At 28.7% G+C, this 22,035-nt stretch overlaps 3 protein-coding genes across 6 annotated transcripts; 1 reads left to right on the top strand and 2 right to left on the bottom strand.

Annotated features, from left to right (window-relative positions):
• LOC132931774 (eukaryotic translation initiation factor 3 subunit G-like) lies at positions 1-1,293 on the bottom strand. The gene is made up of 3 exons (XM_060997767.1): positions 1,127-1,293; positions 555-1,057; positions 1-493 (listed from the first exon to the last, which is right to left on the bottom strand). The coding sequence occupies exons 2-3, from the start codon at positions 1,055-1,057 to the stop codon at positions 154-156; spliced, it is 843 nt and encodes a 280-aa protein (XP_060853750.1). The 5' UTR covers positions 1,127-1,293; the 3' UTR covers positions 1-153.
• A 178-nt stretch (positions 1,294-1,471) lies between these two features.
• On the top strand, positions 1,472-8,016 carry LOC132931761 (calcium homeostasis endoplasmic reticulum protein). 2 transcript variants are annotated; one of them, XM_060997755.1, is made up of 16 exons: positions 1,472-1,792; positions 1,881-2,051; positions 2,391-2,617; positions 2,690-2,925; positions 3,002-3,076; positions 3,151-3,262; positions 3,334-3,549; positions 3,952-4,027; positions 5,497-5,742; positions 5,807-5,964; positions 6,055-6,188; positions 6,246-6,419; positions 6,479-6,646; positions 6,713-6,851; positions 6,987-7,123; positions 7,759-8,016. In XM_060997755.1, exons 1-16 carry the CDS (start codon positions 1,768-1,770, stop codon positions 7,760-7,762), a joined length of 2,298 nt encoding a protein of 765 aa, XP_060853738.1. In that variant the 5' UTR covers positions 1,472-1,767; the 3' UTR covers positions 7,763-8,016. The 2 variants fall into 2 exon arrangements, with proteins under 2 accessions (XP_060853738.1, XP_060853729.1); XM_060997746.1 differs by having other exon boundaries at positions 6,987-7,127.
• Positions 8,017-10,275: 2,259 nt separating this feature from the next.
• On the bottom strand, positions 10,276-20,961 carry LOC132917904 (acyl-CoA Delta-9 desaturase-like). 3 transcript variants are annotated; one of them, XM_060978893.1, is made up of 7 exons: positions 20,893-20,961; positions 20,053-20,171; positions 14,026-14,243; positions 13,818-13,948; positions 12,835-13,040; positions 11,911-12,096; positions 10,277-10,787 (listed from the first exon to the last, which is right to left on the bottom strand). In XM_060978893.1, exons 3-7 carry the CDS (start codon positions 14,201-14,203, stop codon positions 10,451-10,453), a joined length of 1,038 nt encoding a protein of 345 aa, XP_060834876.1. In that variant the 5' UTR covers positions 14,204-14,243; positions 20,053-20,171; positions 20,893-20,961; the 3' UTR covers positions 10,277-10,450. The 3 variants fall into 3 exon arrangements, with proteins under 3 accessions (XP_060834878.1, XP_060834876.1, XP_060834877.1); XM_060978894.1 differs by lacking the exon at positions 20,893-20,961 and adding an exon at positions 20,692-20,771; XM_060978895.1 differs by lacking the exon at positions 11,911-12,096 and having other exon boundaries at positions 10,276-10,787.
• Positions 20,962-22,035: the final 1,074 nt, after the last annotated feature.

The following is a 22,035-nucleotide window of genomic DNA, read 5'->3' as shown; positions in this document are numbered from 1 at the left end:
TGTAATTGCCAATATTTATTTAGTTGTAAATTGCAGACAATTATTAATTTATTGTTGACAACTAAATAACTGACTGGACTTTTAAAATTATTATTATAATATTATATAACAATTAAATATTTTTAAAATCCATCCATTACATATATTAGAATTTTATGCAGCTTTATAGTTATTTGTTGACCAACCAACGTTCAATATTAAATGATCATATCCATAACCATGCAAGCCCTTGATGGCTCGTTCTGCATCCAATTTAGATTTGAAATTTACGAACGCATACCCTTTACATGTGCCTGTAACTTTGTTAGAAGCCAAGAAAATTCGAGCTATTTGCCCGAACTTACTGACTAGTTCACTCAAATCTGCTTCAGATGTGCTCTCTGAAAGATTTTCAATACGAATGGCTGGTACTTCATCATAACCGCGTGAGTAAGGATCTCGTTTTCCTGCGGTATTTGTAGCTCCTTCTCGTGCTGAAGGTGGGATGTAAGGCCTAAACAATACAATTATAAAACAAAAGATTTAGATGATAAAATTACAATGCAAATATTAACCTGTTAGTTCCTGTATTCTTTTCGGGCTCAGACACCTTCTCTTGCACTAATTTTTTATCCTCAACAACCAACCCAGTGCCCTTGAGATGACATGAGAAAGACCAATGTTCGCCACCACATGTACGACACTTAATGTTCATGTTCACATTCTTCAACTTATCCAATGGGTTTTCCTCAGCTTTGTCATCATTGCCAGACAAGAACTGCATCTGTATCTCTTCAGCAGGTATAGTCGTCGCAATATTTGGCCCAACCTTGTCATTACGCGAGTCACCGAACTTGGGCCACGTTTTCCGCTCTGCTATCGTTTTAGAGACCAGTCGTTTTTCGATCTTGTAGGTGCGCACCACCTTTTCTTTCTTGTCGTCCTTGTTCCACCGGTATTCTGTTATGATCCGATTGTTTCCCACCTGTTCGGTTTTTGACTGCGGCAGCGTGGTTTTTTCTAAGTGGTCCTCGACTTCGTCCGCCCAATTTATCTTGATCGAATCTTTGGTGTGCATCTATAAATTATAACAAAATGCCACGATTAGAAGAGCACGGACATGGTGCACAGTCTTGGCGGTACTTACCTTTATTGGACGTTCGAAAATGGATCAGAAAATAAACGACTATCGCACTTTGCAGTCGCGAATAGCCAAATCCTACCAGTGGCGAAAGTCGGAAAGAAAAATCAAAGTCGAAGACTTTGACGAAAAACGGAAGTAACTAGAAAATGTAAAGAAAGTAAACATCGCGTCGTTCTGTTATCTCTAAAACGTTCCTCGTGAGTCTCGTGGACCGAACGAACGCGTCTCGGTTACTGACACTGCACACATTTACCAACGGTTGGCGACGCTGTGATCCATAGCAGAATTTATCGCGATTCCTGACAGCCCGACCACGGCTGACGAATGTTCTTGGACGGTACAACCGTATTGGTAGGGGGAAAACACTTCCCTATTCCCTGATCCCAACGAAAATTAATTTTGTAAACAAATCGCGTCCCAAACTCAGGACTCAGGAGTCTGGTGATTCGAGCGGTGAAGAGAGTTAATCGAATTATCTACGAGAATTTGTTTTTGTCGACAACGACTACAACAAAGGAGCTATACGCATTAGAACCACGCAATTGACATTCGACGATGTGCTCTCACCGAAGTTGCCGTGTCGCATTCGGTTGATTCTTGTTGACAAACCGCTCGCGTCTCGAAATTTTGCTAATTAGCCAATAATGGACGTACCTCAACCTCCGGAAGGTAAAATCTCGTCTCATAGTGTTAAACGGAAGCGGAGCAAAACAGTTATCTTTTGTCATTTTTTTAATTTTTGTTTTACTTCTCGTAGATCAGGAATTGCGCACGATCATCGACAAGTTGGCCGTGTTCGTCGCGCGCAATGGACCTGACTTTGAACAGATGACCAAGACTAAACAAAAGGATAACCCTAAGTTTGAGTTTCTGTTCGGCGGCCGTTACTTTGATTACTACTTGCGTAAAGTCTCTACAGAACAATCGAGTGAGTGGTGTTTGAAAACTCACCAACAAGCCATTACTAGTTGTAGGCACTATTAACACTACTATCTATACACAAGCAGTTTGTGCAATCTATTTTTTTTCTTTTTAAATTTTAAAAGTCGATACCCAAACACAAACAAAGACAACTGTTTGTAAATGACGATTGTTTACATTTCGTTAGTTATTGTGTATACCTAGTAATTCATTATTAAGGTGTCATCTTTATGGATTTTATTACTATAATTAATGACATATAGTGTTTCAGTGAAACTATTTACAAATTTAGTGTTGTCGTTTATAACCTAAGTTTTAAACACATTATTTTTTCAAAATTGTTTAGTATTAAATCAAAACAGTGTCAGAGAAATAGCTCAAGCTGCAGTTGCAAATAATTCAGTTAGTACACAACAATTGAACATGGCTGCTGCAGCAGCACAATGGTTAAATTTAAACCAAACAAATGATTGTCAACCATCAGTAGTTACCATAGAATCCTTGAATGCTCAACAAGCTAATCTGCAGCAACAAATTGCCCAGGCAGAACAAAATTTTAACTCACAACTTATGGTAAGAAATTAAATAAAATTTAAAAAAATAAAATATTTTGAATAATTTTTCGGTATAAATGAATGTTAATAGATATTAGCCCAACAGCAACAAGTGGCTACTGAAGATAAAATACTGTCAGAACAACGAGAATATATTAATTCTGAAGCTGCAGCTAATGATTTATCACTAGTTGAATTGTCGTCTGTACTCGAACCAATTATTAAAGGATGTACTAAAGATGCAATAGCGAATGGTAAATCATGGATTATGAAGCAAACAGCCAGTGAACGAAAAGTTGATGTAATCACTCAATATTTACTTATGGAGTGAGTGAAATACCATTATTATTAACCATGATGTATTAATAATGTATATGAATTTTTAATATGTTCTTTGATACAGAGTGATGGATCCAAATGCAGAATTTTCAAAACAATTACATTTAATATATTTAGTAAATGATACAGTTCATCACTGGTAATATGATTAATTGTTATTTTAATTTTAATAAATAATAAAAACTTATAATTTTTTTTTATAAACTATTTAAGTATTCGCAAGTCAGAAAAAATACTGAAAACATCACTTGAATCGATTATTGTTCCAATGTTTTGCTCAGCGATGATGAGAGCAAATGAAGATCAAAAATCTAAACTGAGCAAAGTAAGGGTTTATCAATTATACCTACTGTGATAATTATACAAAATATTTAAACTTGTTTTTAAAATCAATAGCTGCTAACTTTGTGGGAAACAAAAAATCATTATTTTCCTGAAACTATAATGGAGCGATTGAAAAATCCTGATAGATCAATGGTAGAATACAAGAGCAACTTATTGGAAAAGTATAGGGATGCTGTCAATCAACTCAACATGATTATGAACAGTACATTACAAAATTACCGTAGCCAACATCAATCATTTTTAGCACATTGTAACAATCAGATACAGGTAATACTATAATTTAAAAAAATAGAATTTCTTATGAAAACTTCCACCTGGTTTAGTTTAAACATTACGTGCTTACAAAGTCACTGATGTAGGTAAAACAAAGTAATAAACCAATTCTTAATTTACATTAAACATCAAAAACTTAAAAAAAAAATGCGTTTTAGCTTTTGTTGAAAGTATTTACAAAACTATTCGTTGGATGTATGAGAATTTTATTTTTTTTTTATCCAAAATTAGTTCAACATGACCATATTAAATTAATTTTTTTTAATTCCTATACAAGAATAGTTTTTGTAGGTATATATTTATATTTACATGTATATTTATATTAATTATTTGTATAATATTATATTCAACCTTTCTTTCATAAGTCATTTTTTATTGGGAATTCGATTATTTTAGAGTATAGAAAACCAAAAACGTTCGCTAGAACAACAAAAACAAAGGGTAACTCCTCTTTCAATTCCTCCAGCTCAAGGTAAGCGCACATCTGATTTAAAAAATGGACATTTTACACATTTTATGCAAAATAAAAGTTCAAAATATTATTTATCATAAAAAAGTTTATGTTCAAACACAAGGTTTCAAAACTATATATTGTAAAACTCATCACTTAAAACTTTCATTCTTTTTAACAAGTTAATCAAGATCATATTTTTATTAGATATGCTATAGATACTAGATAGTTTCTCATATTACATTTAAAACCTGCTCTAGTTAAAAATTATTAATTTTCACAATTACAGATTAGTTTATTTAGTTAGTACTCATAAATGTAATAATAAAGATTCATTAAAATATATTTTTTTTTATAATAGAATCAACTTCAAATATTACTGAACATTTTACTATAATTTTGAGCTTTTTTAAATTAAGAACATTTTTCTGCTTTTTTATATTACTTTCAGAAATTATCTAAATTTAAATACAAATGCAAAAAAATAAAATAAAAATAAAACAAATTAATAATTGTCAATTGATTGATTAGTGTTACTATGATATTAAGATAACATAGTAAATATTTACTTTATAATTTTTTCTCTTATGCCTAGTACTTATGTTAGACATATTTGTATATTGATTGCATTATCATTTATTTTAATGACAAACATATACTATACATTATATACACATACATAAATTATTTTATTTATATATATAATGTATATTGTATGTATTTCTTTATTAGTTCTCCTCATTTAGTTAATTTTGCATTAATTATTTTCTTAAATTTTTGTGACACATTTGTTTTTGTATGTGTTTGGTATTTTATTTTACAGTATAATTACTATTTTGTATTTTAAGTGCTAAGATTGGTATTTTTTTACAATTTTTTAAGGATAGCTAAGTTTATCCATTTTTTATATATTTAAGAATTAATGATTACATCAATTATAGATTTTTTTAAAGAATAATGTATGGGTAGTTAAATTCTGATCTTTGTCAACATTTTTATAAATTTATATATCAAATTGATTTTTCTGCATAAGCTATATAATGTGTCATAATTTAATTTAATATTCAATGAATTAGCCTTTATTGATTATACAATTTTAACTTATTTTGATATTTTTTTGTCATTTGATAAAGTTTGTAGTACATAAATAGTAGAAATAATTAGCAGTTAGATTCTTCTACAGAAAATGGTATTTATTTACTATGACATATACTTCATAATTCCAAAGAACTATTTTAAAATGATATTGATGTGTGATTGAACCTATTATATGTATTCTTTTTTACTTTTTAAACAGCATCATCTTATAGGCTTTGTTTCTATTGAGATTTGTTCAATCACTCCTAATGAAAGTAGTAAATGTATTTATGTATAATATATTTATATTTATATTATATAATCATTATTGTAATGGAAACCTTGTGTACATATTCACTTAATTTTGTAATATTTCCCCTTTAGAACCATTTCTCTTTTTTTTTTTTGTTTAGACGACACAAATCGACAGCATTTTAATGAAGGCCGTTTACCTTCTCCTCCTTCATACCAGAATAATATGTCTGGATATATGCAAGCTGACCAGCAAAATTATCCTCACCAAACAGATAATGGATATCAGCAAGATGATCATTATGGACAGCCAATGCAAAATTGTATGCAACAACCTCCCTCTATGTATAATAGACCTCCACCACCATTTAATCAACCTCCGCCCAATATACATTTACAACCTCCGCGTAAGTATAGAAGTCTAATAACTTTTATCATTATAAACTAACATAAGAATATTATTCACTGAAGCTTCAATGGAGTTACCTGATCTAAGTCGGCCACCTCCAAATTTTATACAAAACAACTTTCCTTTACCACCAGTTCAGCCAGAAATTACACCAGATGATTTACTTCCTTCACTGCCATATTACGAACTTCCAGCTGGCCTTATGGTGCCATTAGTTAAAGTTTGTTAAAAATTAATAAATATATGTATAGTATTTGTATGTATGAATTAAATTGTTTTTTTACTTATACAACAATGGTATTTTATTCAGTTGGAAGATACCAATTATAAACCTTTAGACCCAGATACAATCAGATTACCACCACCAGCTCCACCTACAGATCGTCTGTTAGATGCAGTCAAAGCCTTTTACATGCCTCCTGGACATTTCGCTCCACGTGATAGGTAAATATTTGTACACAGAAATTCAATACAAATATTCAACTAATGATTTTTAATTAGTGATGGTTGGGAAAAACTTGGTCTATATGAATACTACAAAGCCAAACATTCTGCAAAAAAACAAAAAGAAGATGATATTGCCGATAATATAAGGGAAAGATCAAAATCACCATCTCCAATTATATTACCTTCACTGAAAGATAAATCGCCAGTTCGTAAAAAACGTTATAGAAGGTTAGATAAAATAAACTAAAAATAAAAACCATAAATCATAATGTCAATTATTGCTTTAGCCGTAGTCGAAGCCCAAAACCACGCAGTCCATTAAGACGAGTTGTAAGTAAAAAAAACAGTCCACCACCAACACCGAACCGTAGTCGTCGAAGACGTTCTCCATCTAGATCACCATCACCTTCTCCACCATCATCTCAACGAAGTCCTACACCACCTTCATTTGGGGGGTAAGTAATATTGTATGAATTATTATATTTTTAAATAATATTTATAAAGTATTTACATCATTTTAGAGCTAGTTTTGGTAAAACTGCCCAAGAACGCTTGGATGAATCAAATAAAGGTCATCAGCTTCTGAAAAAAATGGGTTGGGGTGGTGCCGGATTGGGTTCAAAAGAGCAAGGTATCGACACACCAATCAGCGGTGGTGACGTAAGTAAAAAGATGATTGAAAAATGTTTTGTAGTAAATATTGTATTATATTTTTTATTGTTATTGACAAATGGTACTTTATATTATATAAAATTATATTGATCTGTCGCTTTGTTGGTCGTCATTATAAATTAGGTCCGAGATAGGACTGATCAATATAAGGGTGTGGGAATCAGTTTGAATGATCCATACGAGAACTTCAGAAAGAACAAAGGCAAGGCGTTCATACATAGGATGCGTACGAGGGCAGAAGAACGAATGGAAGGCAATGCGTAGGTATAGAGTTTATCAATTTGATACAAAAATGTATGTTATATCATTGATTATAGTTAGCCACCAATGGTAATATATTTACAGGACGTTTGGAAATATTTAATCATTTGACTAAAAAAACAATTGTTTTATATCTGTTTACATTTATACATTGTATAGGGTACAACTTAATTTTAATCCACTAAATAATATAATAATATACAGTGGTTTTAATAAATGTTTAAGCCAAATAGCATATTTCAAAATGTTTTTCTTAACATTCATTAATATCAAAAATTAGTGCCATGAAATTGTTTTTTTTTTATTATTTATTTACCCGTGTAGTGTAACTAACAATAGCCTAAAGGGTTACATGATGTGATTTAAATTATAATCTATTGTTTTAAATTCATTGCTTTAAGTATTTTGGCAGGTTAAATTAACCTTAAGCCAAGTAAAATACTTAAAGTTAGCATTTTATTCATTTTTATTAGTATAACTGATAAAATATATTTTTGGAGTCAAGAATCTATGACTGAAATTATCTCGAGCTTCATTCTTATTAATAATTATTCGTATTGTCTATTTATTATAAATGTTTTTGTCTACCTGTGTTTGAGATTTGTCTTAATCTCATGCCAGTCTATTGTTTCAGGTGAACAATGTCCAGTTTATATTATTTGTTATTGGTAAATGTTATTTGGTAAAACGCCTTTATATCTGTAGAGATTTGGCTAAAACTCGTTGTATTGCGAATACATATATATATTTTTAGTAATAACATTTTAGCATACGGACAGAAAAACACCGTAAAGAACAACATTCAGAAATTATCTACTACTTTGTGAATATTATTATTTACTATATCTTCTATTTTATTTATAACAAAACCAATAAACTATAAAAATAATTATGTTAAGCGTTGTTATTGTCACAAAATACTCACGAACACATGCAGTGTACATTTAATGATAACTGGATTGAACTACAATAATTGTATAAAATTTAAGTAAATGACGTAAACTTTTGTAAAATCATTATATTAATGAATGGATCGACTATAGATGTATAATTGATTTTTCAATTACTGTTGTACATCACTTGTCGATATAATTTAAATATTTATGTAAAATAATATATGTATACATATATATATATTATTTTTTTGTTATTTAAGTTGAGCTACTACAAATAGTGTTTTCTGTATAGCTATGTCTTATGATTTTTATACAAAAATGTAATAAACTAAACGTTCAATAAATTAAATATAAATTATAATTTTTGATATAAATGTGAACATGCATTGTTTCATTCTTGTTTCAACAGACACTATTAAAATCGAAATTTGGATGTATAAAATTAACATTAATATTAAATAATGTGTGTGTTAATTTAGGTATATAATAATTTAAAATATCCATTTATTGAATACATGGTTAGTTTTTATATAACTCGTCGTTGGTCACATTGTGGTCTTTGCAAACACTAGCGCATTATAAATTTAAAAATGAAAATAATTTTTTTGGATTCTTATCGATTTGATCAATGTATTGATTTTAGAATTATGTGTTTTATTATATGTCAGGCTAATAATTAGTTAAATAAATGATTTGTTCACCTTTAAGGGTGGACAACCAATTCTGATAGCAAATTGTATATAAGCTGTACTTTTGAGAGGTAAAAATTGAAAATCTCAGTATTGTTTAAAATAAACCGGAAAATTGGTATTTTAAGCATAACCAGTTTTCGATTACATTTTTATATATGAAAAACCAATATAGACCGATATAGGTATCTACTTGAAATTTTCAAAAAATGTTTTCACCAGTAAGAACATTTTATATAAATGATAAAATGTTAACTTTTTTAGCTACTTACACGCAGGAGAAATTTTCGTTTTTTTATTTTAAATTGTACATTATCATTCTATACCTAAATATCTTGAAAATTTAATACAAGGTTCTTATATATTGTTATTGTAGCTATTAAAGAATATTAAAGTTATATATAAATGCAAGTTTTTGCTATAAGTATTAAGTATTTGAAGTTCAATTTGGTTAAAATTACGAGAATTAGCAAATTATTTTTAGTAAATATTAGTAATATAGTTTTTATAAACATTAAAAAATTTTATTTAATTTAATTTTAACATTATTATTTATTCATGTTTAATATTTTAAAATTTAATACATTGTTGCTCTCAAGTTTGCTCAGCAACTTTATATTTTTCACTTTCATACTAAACTAAAAAATAAGTATAATGGTTTTTGTTATGATGTTATAAATTTAAAAATATTATTGTTTAGGAAACTATAAGTAATAACTAGTAGCATATATACAGTAGATTTTCGTTATGTCGAATCTCAGGGGAAACAGGAAAAATTTCGAAATATTGAGTTTTATTTTAATTTGTGTACAAAAAGTAATAGTAACATAGAAAAAAAAATTTAGATTTATTTTATGTTTTTGCCAACTATTCACACCGTTCTATGGCATGTCGGTATCGACTCAAAAATCAACAACAATAATATTATAGGCTATAAACTGATCACTGTTCGATACTCTATACTTATAGGAGTACACTACTATTATAATAATTAATAGTATAAAATATATATTATCATAAGATATAAATGCAATGTTTTTGGTTAAAAATGAATTCAACTTGCCTACCGTATTACTAAAAGTAAAATAAATTACTTTAATAGCAATATAAAATATACGCTAAGATGTTCTTAGTAATATCGCCTAAGAGATCCCATTCGCTCAGAAACGTTTTTTGTATGCAACAATTTGAACGACTTATTTGAATTCAAATTGAGCACGGCCATTTCTGACTTCAATACAGACTTATTCTTCAATACGAAATTTGTAAGTAAATGGTAACACGGCGCTCTGGATAGGCATTCTGAGTACATCGCTTTCCTTGCAGCAATAGGCCGCGAGCCGGTGTTCTATAATACTCCTGTGTATTACCTACATATTATCATGGTATAGCTGTTGAGCTGTACTTATTAGTAAAGGACTTAGAATGCTTATAATTTTTGCATACTTTTTCTTCTGCTCGTCTTCGTCGCAGGTGAAATTATAAATCCGTTTGATATGACATAGCTATAGATATCAAATTATTAAATTTTATTATTCATAGTCTTGCAATTTTTTTTAACTTTTAACATTTATTTTTATTTTTACTATAGTTCGTTTTTTGTACATTTTATACATATTTCTTAAATTTTAGATCTCAAAGAGTATTCTTTAAAATATATTCGTTTCATACATATTATTATCTTCATTTGTACAGACACGCAGCCGTGCAATCATAATATCATATTATATAAATAAATTGATCAACCCTTCTTTCTGTTTATGATCGTAGCCTCCATGCGGTCCGATTGAGGGCAGTCTTTGTCGTCCCAGCCCCACGGCAGTGCCACCGAATTATCCGGGGACTCGATCAGGCCGGTACGCGAAGTCCGTTTACGCACTAACTCCGTTGACGCGGTCTTCAGGTCATACGCCCATCCGATTTTAGCAAACAGGTCGATGAACGCGGTGGTGAAATTGAACTTGTAATTGCCTAGTTCCGCCGCCTTGTAATCCCACGGAAACACGTGATGGTAGTTATGCCATCCCTCGCCCACCGACATGACGGCCACCGCAAGATTCTCCGTCGGGTTGATGTACCTGCGTAATAGGTACACAACACAAACGAAAAACAAATTAAGAAACATTCGACTGCGGTAAGACAGGGAGTTGGTCCAAAAACTACACGGCGTGCTATACGTGTTTATGTACATTGTTTTTAATAATTTTGTAAGTCATTAATTATAAGTCAGTCGTAAACTCGTAACTAATTATACATTATGATATTATGTTACAGTTTATAAAATATATATTTCTATATTAAAAATATTGTTACAATTTACAACCATATAATACATTTTGGGATTAGGTTTATCTCAAGGAAATAATCATAATTTCCATTTTAACTATTAGATTAAGTTTAAAGTTTCACGAACATACGAAAACGAGATCTTAACTGTAATTCTTTTCAAATATAAAAAAAAATCTATTCATTCAAAAACTAAAATATTGCAATAATTTCCATTAGTATAAAAATGAATCATATTATTGTTCTTACATTTATGGTTGACGATATAGATTAATTCACTTTAATATTAAATCAAAATTGGTTCTGTTGAATGGAAATTGTCCATGTTGTAAATGTTCGTTTGCAAGACGTAGACAACACATGCGAGTGACTAGTGAGACATAATTCTCTTGATAATAATTAGAAGGGTAAAACAAAAAAAAGTTTGCATCTGGTAAAACGGTCGTTTTTATTATATACCATCATATACATCACGTATCGAAAGAGTTAAGCTTTTTAATTAAAACCCTGACACTTAGCAGTTATATAAACTACATTTTACATATGATACTTAAAATTCGAGGAACTGCAGTAGGTATGGCATAAAAATACATCAAACCACTGAGGTCCAACTACTCCAACTTTCAAGTGGTCCTGCAGGGAGCGGAGAGATTATATAGCACACGGTCCCAGTCCATCGTGTACGTAAATTAGCTTTCAGTTAAATAATTTATTCGTGTATAATCGTGAGTCTTTCGCCCACGCTGACGATTAGTATTTACTATTTTAGCAGCATTTATACGTAATTGCGTATTGTTTTATTGTAAGTTTTACACCTATGTCGTAGTATTTTATTTTATTGTTATACTCGTTAATAGTTTCTTTTTTTTATCTACCGATTACCTACTTTACACGAATTCACTGTTACAGTACTACCTGTCGTACGGTTTTCCTCCCCACGCGTGCGCGGCGCTGTTGATCAACCAAATTCCGTTGAGTGTGAGCGCGTACCGCAACAAAACGGCCACGTACCAAGAATTGCTCCATGTTTCTCCCCAACAGTACACTGGTATAAGTGTGGGTAAAATGAAACACGCCCACGTTATCAAGAACCAAAAGTATCTGCGCGTTCAAAAAATAATAACAAATATCACATTATTTGCGATTTGACGAAATCGACTACTGTAAAATTATTCATGATTACTATAGATATACAATATTTTAATACCGAAACGTAAATTATTATATATAGGTAGCTTTCACTTTTCCGGCACAGAAAGGTTTATTATGATTTATGTGAACGGATGAACGATATCGTAATTATAGTTTATACTATGTACATTATACATTATACTTATACGAAACATTACAATCCGCGAAACTGCAGTGAATTTCGCGCGCTAATAAGTATACATCGTTACAGATACATGTCAGAGACTCCAAAACATGCGTTGACGTTTCTAAAAATTATTTTTGAAATTATAACTTTATTATATTATTGAAACCAACTTTGCAACGTTCCCAAAAAAATGTAATTCGAAAACAAGAAAAATATTCTGGAAGAAAATATACAACGATAAAATTACGCTGAAAGTCTCAGACATGCGGCTATAGGTTCCTACTGTTCCTATAGTTTATCATGTTCAACATTTCAACAATAACTTAACATCGGATAACTTATAATATTACTGCTTCACTATATTCATATCTAATCATTGTAGAATAACATTACAAAAAAAAAAACACGCGAATGAGTAAAATTCCTATCATCTCCGTTAAATTGTATTATTATAAAATGTAGATAATTGTTGACGTTTTCTTCAATAATATCCACAAATAATTACTAAAAAATAAGATTACTTTTTTTGGTACGCAACAAACGGATCGGCCAACAAATCGCTGGTGTCGATGGCGCGACCCTTCTCGATGACGTCCGGATGTTTCCGGCACAGTAGCCAACCGACGTGCGAGAAGAACAGCCCTCTATTCGAGTTGTGCGGGTCGGCGTTCGTGTCTGTGTACTTGTGGTGTAGTCTGTGATCGCGGGCCCATTCGTAAACTGAATTCTATAAGACGTGAGGATCGGTTAAGCTTCGGTCGATAGTCGCGTAATATTACTATAGTATTAGCCATCTGCAAGCTGGTATCTGGTAAGTGGTAGGAATTTTATCGTTTTCGCAGTAGCTATAGGTATTCGCGGGATCGTATGATGTATATTATGATCATCTATATGTGTACTATGTGTGTATTTACGGTTATGAGTGTTCTCCGATCAAAGCAGTTGGGTTTCGAAAATTATACGATTTCCCTATTTATCATATATAGTCAGATACGCATAATAGATAGTCTTACATCTTATAGTACATCGGTCGATCGGTAGTCATGAGTATAATAATAGTTGGTAAAGAGGTATTTTTTTTCTATGAGTGCGCGGAAAATATAACGTCGATGAAATCCAGAGGTTTACACTAATGAACCGCGATCTCGACTTTTGACCATCCAAAAATGCCGCACAAAATAATTGCAACAAACCCGCCACGATGGGCAACTCGACTGCCGTATTAGCGCTTTATGTTATGAACAAAATATACAGGATAGATATAATATTATACTCAAATTCTTATTGAAACAATGGAACAAAGTATATTAAATACTTTAAGGCTTATATATCTATGTGTAATGTGTACGAGTATAGTGGTAATACGCAATGAGAACACATTATTATACTATTTATACTGCGATAACCCACTAAGTTATAGTAAATACGACTAATTATTAATACTTCTGAATTCTGATCACGTAAATAATGTTTATGTATATTAAATAAAATCACAAAAATATACCTGAAACGCTATTGTATTGAGTGTAATAATAATTAACCGTAATTGCCATTTCGCTTTGTACGCCCGATGCGACCAAAGTCTATGCGATCCAGCCGTCACGCCAATCGCAGTAATTTGATACAAACTGATCGCTGAATTCAAGAACAGTTAAAAATGTAATTTATTTATTCACCACTTATATGTCATAATTATTGACGAGTAAACATACCGAAAATAGTCGTAGTGGTTTTCGCAGAAGCAAACGCCAAGTAGACGCCATACAATGCACCTAAATGGACCAACGAGCACAGTATAACATTGCGCCAAACAATCGGTTGATATGGTTGTTTTGGTCGACTGTCGAATGTGGTGCTGTCGCAAACTGTAATATCTGCCGAGTCGTCCATAATAGCTATCTCATTAGCCCGGGAATCCCGCGTGTGGTTACTGCAATAATAATGTAATAGCGAGTGCATTTTAAACATAAAATAACTATAAAATTAGGTTTTATTATAATAAGCAAATAATATTTGAAGAAGTAAAAAAGCGATACACTGAGCTTATTATCACAATTCACAACTGATATTCATTATTATGGCATTATGTTATTGCTAATTTTCTTAACTGAATCCCATCACAATATAAAATCTGAAATCTGAATATTATACTCAAAAGCTAGCCATAATTTAAAAACACAAATTAATCAAAAGTTTGGGTATATATAATACAATTTTTTTTAATTTTTAAAAATAAATTAAGAGTACATAATTCAAGTAAACTTTGTACACTTTTATTTTACTTAAATAATTATTTAATCATTATTATAATATAAACCACGATAGACTCATTAATACAATTTTTATTCAATATATTAACAGCAAATAATGTATATGAAACGAATACCTAATGGCTAATATAGTATATAATATACATAACTTAAAATAAAATAATATTCTAACCTATATGCTGCAGTTCTTAAATACAAAGACACCATTACTTTGACTTTCGTAATTATTTTATTGGATTCAGGAAAAATACGAGTATGAACACTTGTTTACCTTTTATATAAAACTGTTTTTGGACAATCCAATCTTTGTTTGGTATTTATATAACTTTGTAGTTTGTATACAGTTGAAATGTAATATGCATAGGTTTATTTTATTTAAGCATTTAAAAAAATGTTTATATACACTTGATTTAAATAATTTAACCATTAACTAAAACTTTTAATATATGTATTAGGTAATTATTTAACTAAGATATTATAAATAATATGCACCGCTTGCACTGATGTTTTTTTTTCGTTCTACTTTTATTATTTTGTTATTAACCACATATCAATATTATAGTAATTTTAAATATCATTATTATTAATTAATAATGCATGTAGAGAAATCATTGGAACTCTAATTTACTACACAGCCAATGCCAATGCCTAAAGAAATCATCCATTATTGCTATTTTTGTAATAATTTAAATTTGTATTATAGATATAAGATAATTATGTAATTATTATTATTTACATTTTGACTGTAATTTGAATATCCAAGTAGTTAGTATTTTTATGTTCACAGCACTTTTGAGCAAGGAGATTTTAAGAGTTTAAGCAGGAGTTTCCCACTCAAGCCAATTTTTTTTCCTTGTAACACAAATTATAATAAATTCTGTATATCCTTACACAAACTTTTTTTTTTTTTAAATAATTGTTTTAAATTGAATAAGAACACAGTTTGATTAAAATAAAAAATAATTTATTAATATCTTTTGTTTCAAATATTATGTTACCTTAATCAAACCGCGTTCTTATTCAATTTAAAACAATTATTTTTTTAAAAAAAGTGTGTGTAACTGTGTAAGGATATACAGAATTTATTATAATTTGTGTTACACGGAAAAAAATTGGCTTGAGCAGGATACTCCCGCTTGACATTTTAAAATCTCCCCATCGAAAAGTGCTATAAACATACATTATGGTTTTTGAAAATCAGTGTTTTTTCTTGATACAGGGAAAAAAATTGCCTCGAGAGGGAAACTCCTCCTTAAACTTTTAAAATCTCTCTGCTCAAAAGTGCTGTGAACATACAAATACATACTACTTATCCATAATCTACTATCAGTGTATTAGCTATTACATTTGAAAATAGAATAATTACAATTTACTATTCGGGGTTACCATATAATTCGTCAATGAATGATGAATAAAGCTGTAGAAAATTTTAAAATTGTAATAAGTATAATCAAGAATTAGATTTATTTTAAATTATTTTTATGGCATTCAGAAAATTAAAAAAAATGTACGATACTTATTGTGGAATATTAAGTAAAACATATAAACTATAATTGTATTATCATTTTTTTTTTAAATTTTAGATGTGGTGTTTTTATTTATCTACGACTTTATTAATTTAATTATAAAATATTAGGTCCTTGTATATCCCATTTGTGCTGAGTAATATATTATGACTTATGATTTCTTGATTATATTAGTTGGTTTAATACACATGACACAGGTTGATTCGACCAAAGTGCTTAGACATATTTTTTTTATAATAATGAATATATTTAAATTTTGAATGTTGGAATTTTTAAATGTACTAAAAAAAACAAATTATAAAATTCTTCCATTGTAGTAACATTTCTATAAATGCGGTAAAAAAATTTTCACAGTCAAAAAGCTTTAAAATTTAATATAGGATTCTATGATATAAGTTTTTTAATAGATTTATAAAAATATTAAAAAAATAAAAATACATTGGCATCATTTTTTATAAGTATTTAAACTTCAAATTTGACTAAATTTTTCAAAGGCACGAACATTTGCAAAGTTTATACTAGTTATACTAAGTATGTGAACAACACTACAAATTCGTTGTTGAACCAGTAAATAACGTTTATTGTAATTCTTTAGATTCGTTATATTTTATTAGTTACATATAGTTTTAATATATATTTAACATACTGAATTGTGTCATTAAAAAAGCTAAAAGATGTGCAATCGTACTATTCGTACTGTAAAGATAGCCTTTTCTAATGATTACAACGGAATTACAGAACAAAAAAAAAGGTATGCTGATATTCAAAGTATTATAAATTAATATTATATTATATTTTGTTCGTAATATTTTTCCGTATACTTTAAGAATCCCAAAACTTGAAATGTCAACTGTCTGTACGATAAAAAAATATTGGCAACAATATTTAATCTCACCGAGTTATACTATATTCTCATTAAATTTCAAAAACAAAAAAACTAAATCTGTACCTATAGATACGTAGCCATAAAATGTAAATTAGTATTCTTAAAAGAATGCGCAGTTTCATTTAAGTATAAATAGGTAGTAGGTATTATAGTAATATACTATAATATTATAGAGCTTCTATACAATATATGTAACACGTTTTTGTAAAATCCGGTTATTATAAAATGTTTCGACAAAACAAGTTTTAGCATTTCAAAGAATGAATTTTTTTTTTGGCAATAATACTGCACGGAAACCGTATATTAATATTATGATAATACACATAAGAATTACCTACTATGCTTAGGTATAATAGGTTAATAGGTATATTCTGATGTTAAATTTCAAAAATTAAACTATCAAAAAATTTTTGAAAATATAATAATTTAAAAATCTTAAATTAATTTAATCTAATGATGTACCAATATAATTAATTGCTTAATGTATATTTTATATATTAAAATATATTTGAATACATTTTTAAAAAAATTTATATTTTTTACAAACATTTCTAACTTTCTAAGTTTAAAATACCTATTAATATATTACTTATATTTGTATATTATTGGATTTTGGTTTTTTCGACCAAAATATCCTTTTGCAATTTACGAATAAAGATATTAAATTACATTTTTTGTTCATTTCTAATTTTAAACAACACTATTAGATCTTTTTTTTATAGGATATTTCTTTGTACAAAATATTCAAAAATTGTCGTCTATTTGTGATAATCCCATCATTTTCCTGTCCACTTTTTCCCTTATCTCAATATTTAGGCATTTTATTTTATTCTGAACATCGTCCAAAATCATAATTAAAGTTGGTTTTTGAAATTGAAGATTAAAATTAACAAAATTTAATGGACTAATTAATTTTTGCATTCAGACTTTGTGACTGTGTTTCCAATAGTATATATTGATTATAGACCAATATGGAAATACCAATAAAGCAATTAAACGAGTATCTAGTGATTTACTTATATACATTGCTCATATAAATAAGTCACATACTCACATCACTACATCAGAACAAAATTTAATAAACTTGAGACTATATAAATTAAATTTTCTATTAAAATCTAAACTTTCAATGCATTATATTTTTAAATATTTTAAATTACAGATATTAAATTTCAAAATGAAAAGGAGCGTGACCCCTTGAGTCACATGAGAAAATCTCCCAAAGAGATCAGCGTTTTAAACGCGAAATCTTAACTCCTTTTATCGAGTTGACGAGCGAAGTAGGAAAGAGGCAAAATTATCAAGTTGTACAAAAAATATGTTACCTACATCGTTATACAGAGTGTACAGTGAGGATTTAGCCATTGCGATATCTCCTGAAATAATAGAGATATCATAATTCTGGTTTTTTAATGAATTTTTTTGAAAATAATTAAATACAAAAATAAATTTATAACTTTTCGGCCAAAACATCAAAATAATTTAAAACATGAAATATTTGTAGTTCTTGTCTCTATGAATCTTATTAAAAAACAAAATTATGATATTTCCTTTACATTACCTACCTATTTCAGGAGATACCACAATGGGTAAATCCTCAAGGGACACTGAATGTGGTTTGTAAATTTATACCGAAATAATTATAGGTGTTGAGAATACGACATTTTGATTTTTGGCGTAGCTGTTTTAATCCTAATGTTTCACTGTTTCAGATTATTTTAAAATATATGTATTAACTAGTTAACCAGTCGATACTTATAGGTATTCTGTCGTTGTATTAGCTCGGATATCTACTCTTCGGTAATACGTTTAGTATCGCTCATCGTTTTTTCCGAGAATTCTATACTGCGATTAGTTTATCATTTGATGTCTTTGAACAGTTTGAACGCTGCTCGCTAGCCGCTAGGTACGGCATGTCGTAACAATTATTTAAATCTTTTACCTATATAAATAGTATAATATTTCATATTTATTTATAATGTTAAAATTAATTGAATCTATACAAAAAGAGATCTCAGTGAATAATAGTTATGTGTATTTATTTCAAATACTATAATTTATGGTTGTTTCTTTCATTTTACTACAAATTTCAAAAACAAAATTGGTGAATTGGATCTAATAATAGAATATAATAACGATGCATATTTTTCTATCTCGTTTACAATGATAGTTGCAAATGATATGTTTGCATAAACAATAATATTGACATAATAATCGATGCGTTGGATGCATATTTACCAGTAGAACTACAACCATAGCTTGAATAATTTGACGATAATTATATGTTGGAAAATTAAATCGAATGGGACATGCACAAAGATTTGCTAGATTTTCATCATCAATTTTTAATTTAAATGAACGAGTACCTACTAAGTGGTATACGCGGTAAAAATAATCATACAGATTGCAGAGATAATTTGTAACGTACATAACTACTTAAGAAAGATTCAAGCTGGTAAGGATACTTATCTATTTCAATTGGTTTTTTATTTATTTTTAATTAACTGAAATATTTTTTAACTAAATAATTTTTATAAGTCATTATGGCGCCAACTTTTTTTTTAATAAATATACTTATAAAAATGTATTTTGTGGAGTTTAATTGATATTATAATATTCACTATATCATATTATCTATATGTTAACTATTATACATGTTTATTTTTTTAATAACTTTAGTATATATTGTAATATATTATTATACTAAGCTATGGGTGGGTGTTCAAACTGCGTTACGCGTGCCTTTTGCGATCTATTTGATGTTAGTTAATGGCAAACTGGCGTCTGTTCTAAGAAAACATGTATTTACTTTACGATAATCGGATAATATAATATATATTGAATAAGTGTTAAATGTTTATGGTATATTCTCAATTTTTATTTTTTATTTATTACAATATAGAAAAAGGTTGTCTACCCCTGTAATTTGCAATAAAAGGTTACCATAGCAAAGCCTCCAAAGGTAATTTTTTCCAGTAAAATATTACTTCAGTAATTATGTAAAAGCTCCCTCTAATTATTAAATCTAATAAATTAATACATGGATCTAATACTCACTTATAATTTAACTTCTGACACCAAGGTGACACTACTATATTATTGTAATATAATATATTATATTATATTGTTATTTACCACCGAGTTCAGAGTATTGTGTATGGTGTGAAACTGTTGATCTAAAAAAAAAAAAATTTAATAAAATCAATCAGTGTTTAAAAAATAAAATGAATCTAAATAAAAATTTGTCGAAAATTCGATTTTCTAATTTTTTTATAGATGAAGGAATGATAGGAAAATTTTAAATAATTTGAATTAATTATTCAAAGCAGGCGCGTAGCTAGAAATTTCTAAGGGGGGGTGTTATTCAAAATTAATTGAAAAAATTACACACACAAAATTGATAACATGATGCATCTTTATCTTGATAAAAAAATATTAAGTATACCACGGCTGAGGGGGTGTGTTATTACACCTGTAACACCCCCCCTGGCTACGCGCCTGATTCAAAGTAACCATAAATCCCAAAAATACTATCATTTTTTCAAAATTATTATCCAATTTGTTTCATAAAAAAATATGTATTTCAAATATTTATAAATATTGATATTTTTGAAATATTATCATTCAAATTAAAAACAAAATTGACTTTTTGAAAAACAAATGGTTTGGAAATTTGATTGTTTTTTGTGGTCTTACATGAAAACATGAGAAAATCGAAAAATTCAGACTTCTCTAAAGTACAGTTCACATTCAATTTCCCTCCGTAACAAAAACTTCTATAAAAAAAACTCGGATAAACATTTAAACATTTTTTTTTTAAACCCTAACCTAATTGTAAAAATAATAAAAGCACATTGTTTGGCTCAGCATATTCAAAATTAATAAGAAATACTTAACTGTTGTTCGTTACACGTGACACATCCAATACTAACCGCCTTGCCCAGGGAATTCGCATATTTATTAATTTGTATTCTGAGTTTATTTTTATATAATCAGTACTCCATACATGTAGTGTACATTGCTCAAGGCAATTTATATTTGATTATTTATACCGGTTTTATATTTTTTATTCTCTATTTTCCGACACTAAAATATAAATTATTATATTCCCACAACAAAAAATTATTAACTATATGTATTAATTATTATGGACAAATAACACCTAACGTTTCTTAAAATATACAAAGAGATACTCTTAACCTAAAATATTTATTTTTACATAGCTTGAATTTTAAAACAAAACATATTTAAAAAATTTAATTAATTAACTTTTTTCGTCCATATAATTGTTTGATGAAAATATATCTTTTTAGTCTCGTATTTTATTTCGAAATAAAAAATTTTTCGGTATATTTCGATGCAGGTCCATGAATTTGTAGAAAATGTATTTTTTAATGTATAGATAATATAGATTTAGTCAAATTAGATTTTTATTATGGTTTTTAAAATATTATAAAGAATGCATACTTTTGTACCTAGATTTATAGGAATATTGTAAGCGCGTTTTATAAACCTAATTTAAAATGTTTTCTTAAAGATATGATAGTTTATCAAATTGAATGAATTTACAGCCCTACCACCCCAACAGGTACAACTGAATAAAATTATAAAATTTGATTTTTATAGGTACGTCAAAATTCACAAAAAAATATTCTTTTTTGGAGTTTAATAACAAAAATGTATTTTGTCGTTAAAAGTAAATGAAACGTTATAGACTGATAACAAAGTTCAAAAATTTTACTCTTCATGGTCATGCTTATATAATTTATAAAAATAATTTATGTACTAGGAGATAAGCAGAACAACTAGACAATCAAATGGGACAAACCCGGTTTCTTTGTTCTCGCATATTTCCCAATATCGTATACCTTCATCAGAATACAGCGTTTTGGTTATTGAACCAAAACTTTAAATGCAAATATTTGAGCTGAAACGCTTGTAGACTAAATATTACAGGAACAAATGAGAATAATGTCATTATTCATTTATTAGTACGAGTTACACATTTTCGGCAGAGTGATAAATTTATTTTAGTTTTAC

The sequence above is a fragment of the Rhopalosiphum padi genome, chromosome 1 (assembly GCF_020882245.1).
Source record: "Rhopalosiphum padi isolate XX-2018 chromosome 1, ASM2088224v1, whole genome shotgun sequence".
NCBI lineage: Eukaryota > Metazoa > Arthropoda > Insecta > Hemiptera > Aphididae > Rhopalosiphum > Rhopalosiphum padi.
This window is presented reverse-complemented; position numbering and strand designations above follow the sequence as displayed.

What these genes read in the sequence shown, in the direction of transcription:
- LOC132931761 (XM_060997755.1), top strand. Translation starts at nt 1,768, where the DNA reads ATGGACGTACCTCAACCTCCGGAAG. An exon ending in TTCAATTCCTCCAGCTCAAG is followed by an intron (nt 4,028 to 5,496) that starts GTAAGCGCACAT and finishes TTTTTTGTTTAG; the next exon opens with ACGACACAAATCGACAGCAT. An exon ending in CGTAAAAAACGTTATAGAAG is followed by an intron (nt 6,420 to 6,478) that starts GTTAGATAAAAT and finishes TTATTGCTTTAG; the next exon opens with CCGTAGTCGAAGCCCAAAAC.
- LOC132931774 (XM_060997767.1), bottom strand. Translation starts at nt 1,057, where the DNA reads ATGCACACCAAAGATTCGATCAAGATAAATTGGGCGGACGAAGTCGAG. An exon ending in AAGAATACAGGAACTAACAG is followed by an intron (nt 494 to 554) that starts GTTAATATTTGC and finishes TGTATTGTTTAG; the next exon opens with GCCTTACATCCCACCTTCAG.
- LOC132917904 (XM_060978893.1), bottom strand. Translation starts at nt 14,203, where the DNA reads ATGGACGACTCGGCAGATATTACAGTTTGCGACAGCACCACATTCGAC. An exon ending in TTTGTTGCGTACCAAAAAAA is followed by an intron (nt 12,097 to 12,834) that starts GTAATCTTATTT and finishes TTGAACGCGCAG; the next exon opens with ATACTTTTGGTTCTTGATAA. An exon ending in GGAGGAAAACCGTACGACAG is followed by an intron (nt 10,788 to 11,910) that starts GTAGTACTGTAA and finishes CCTATTACGCAG; the next exon opens with GTACATCAACCCGACGGAGA.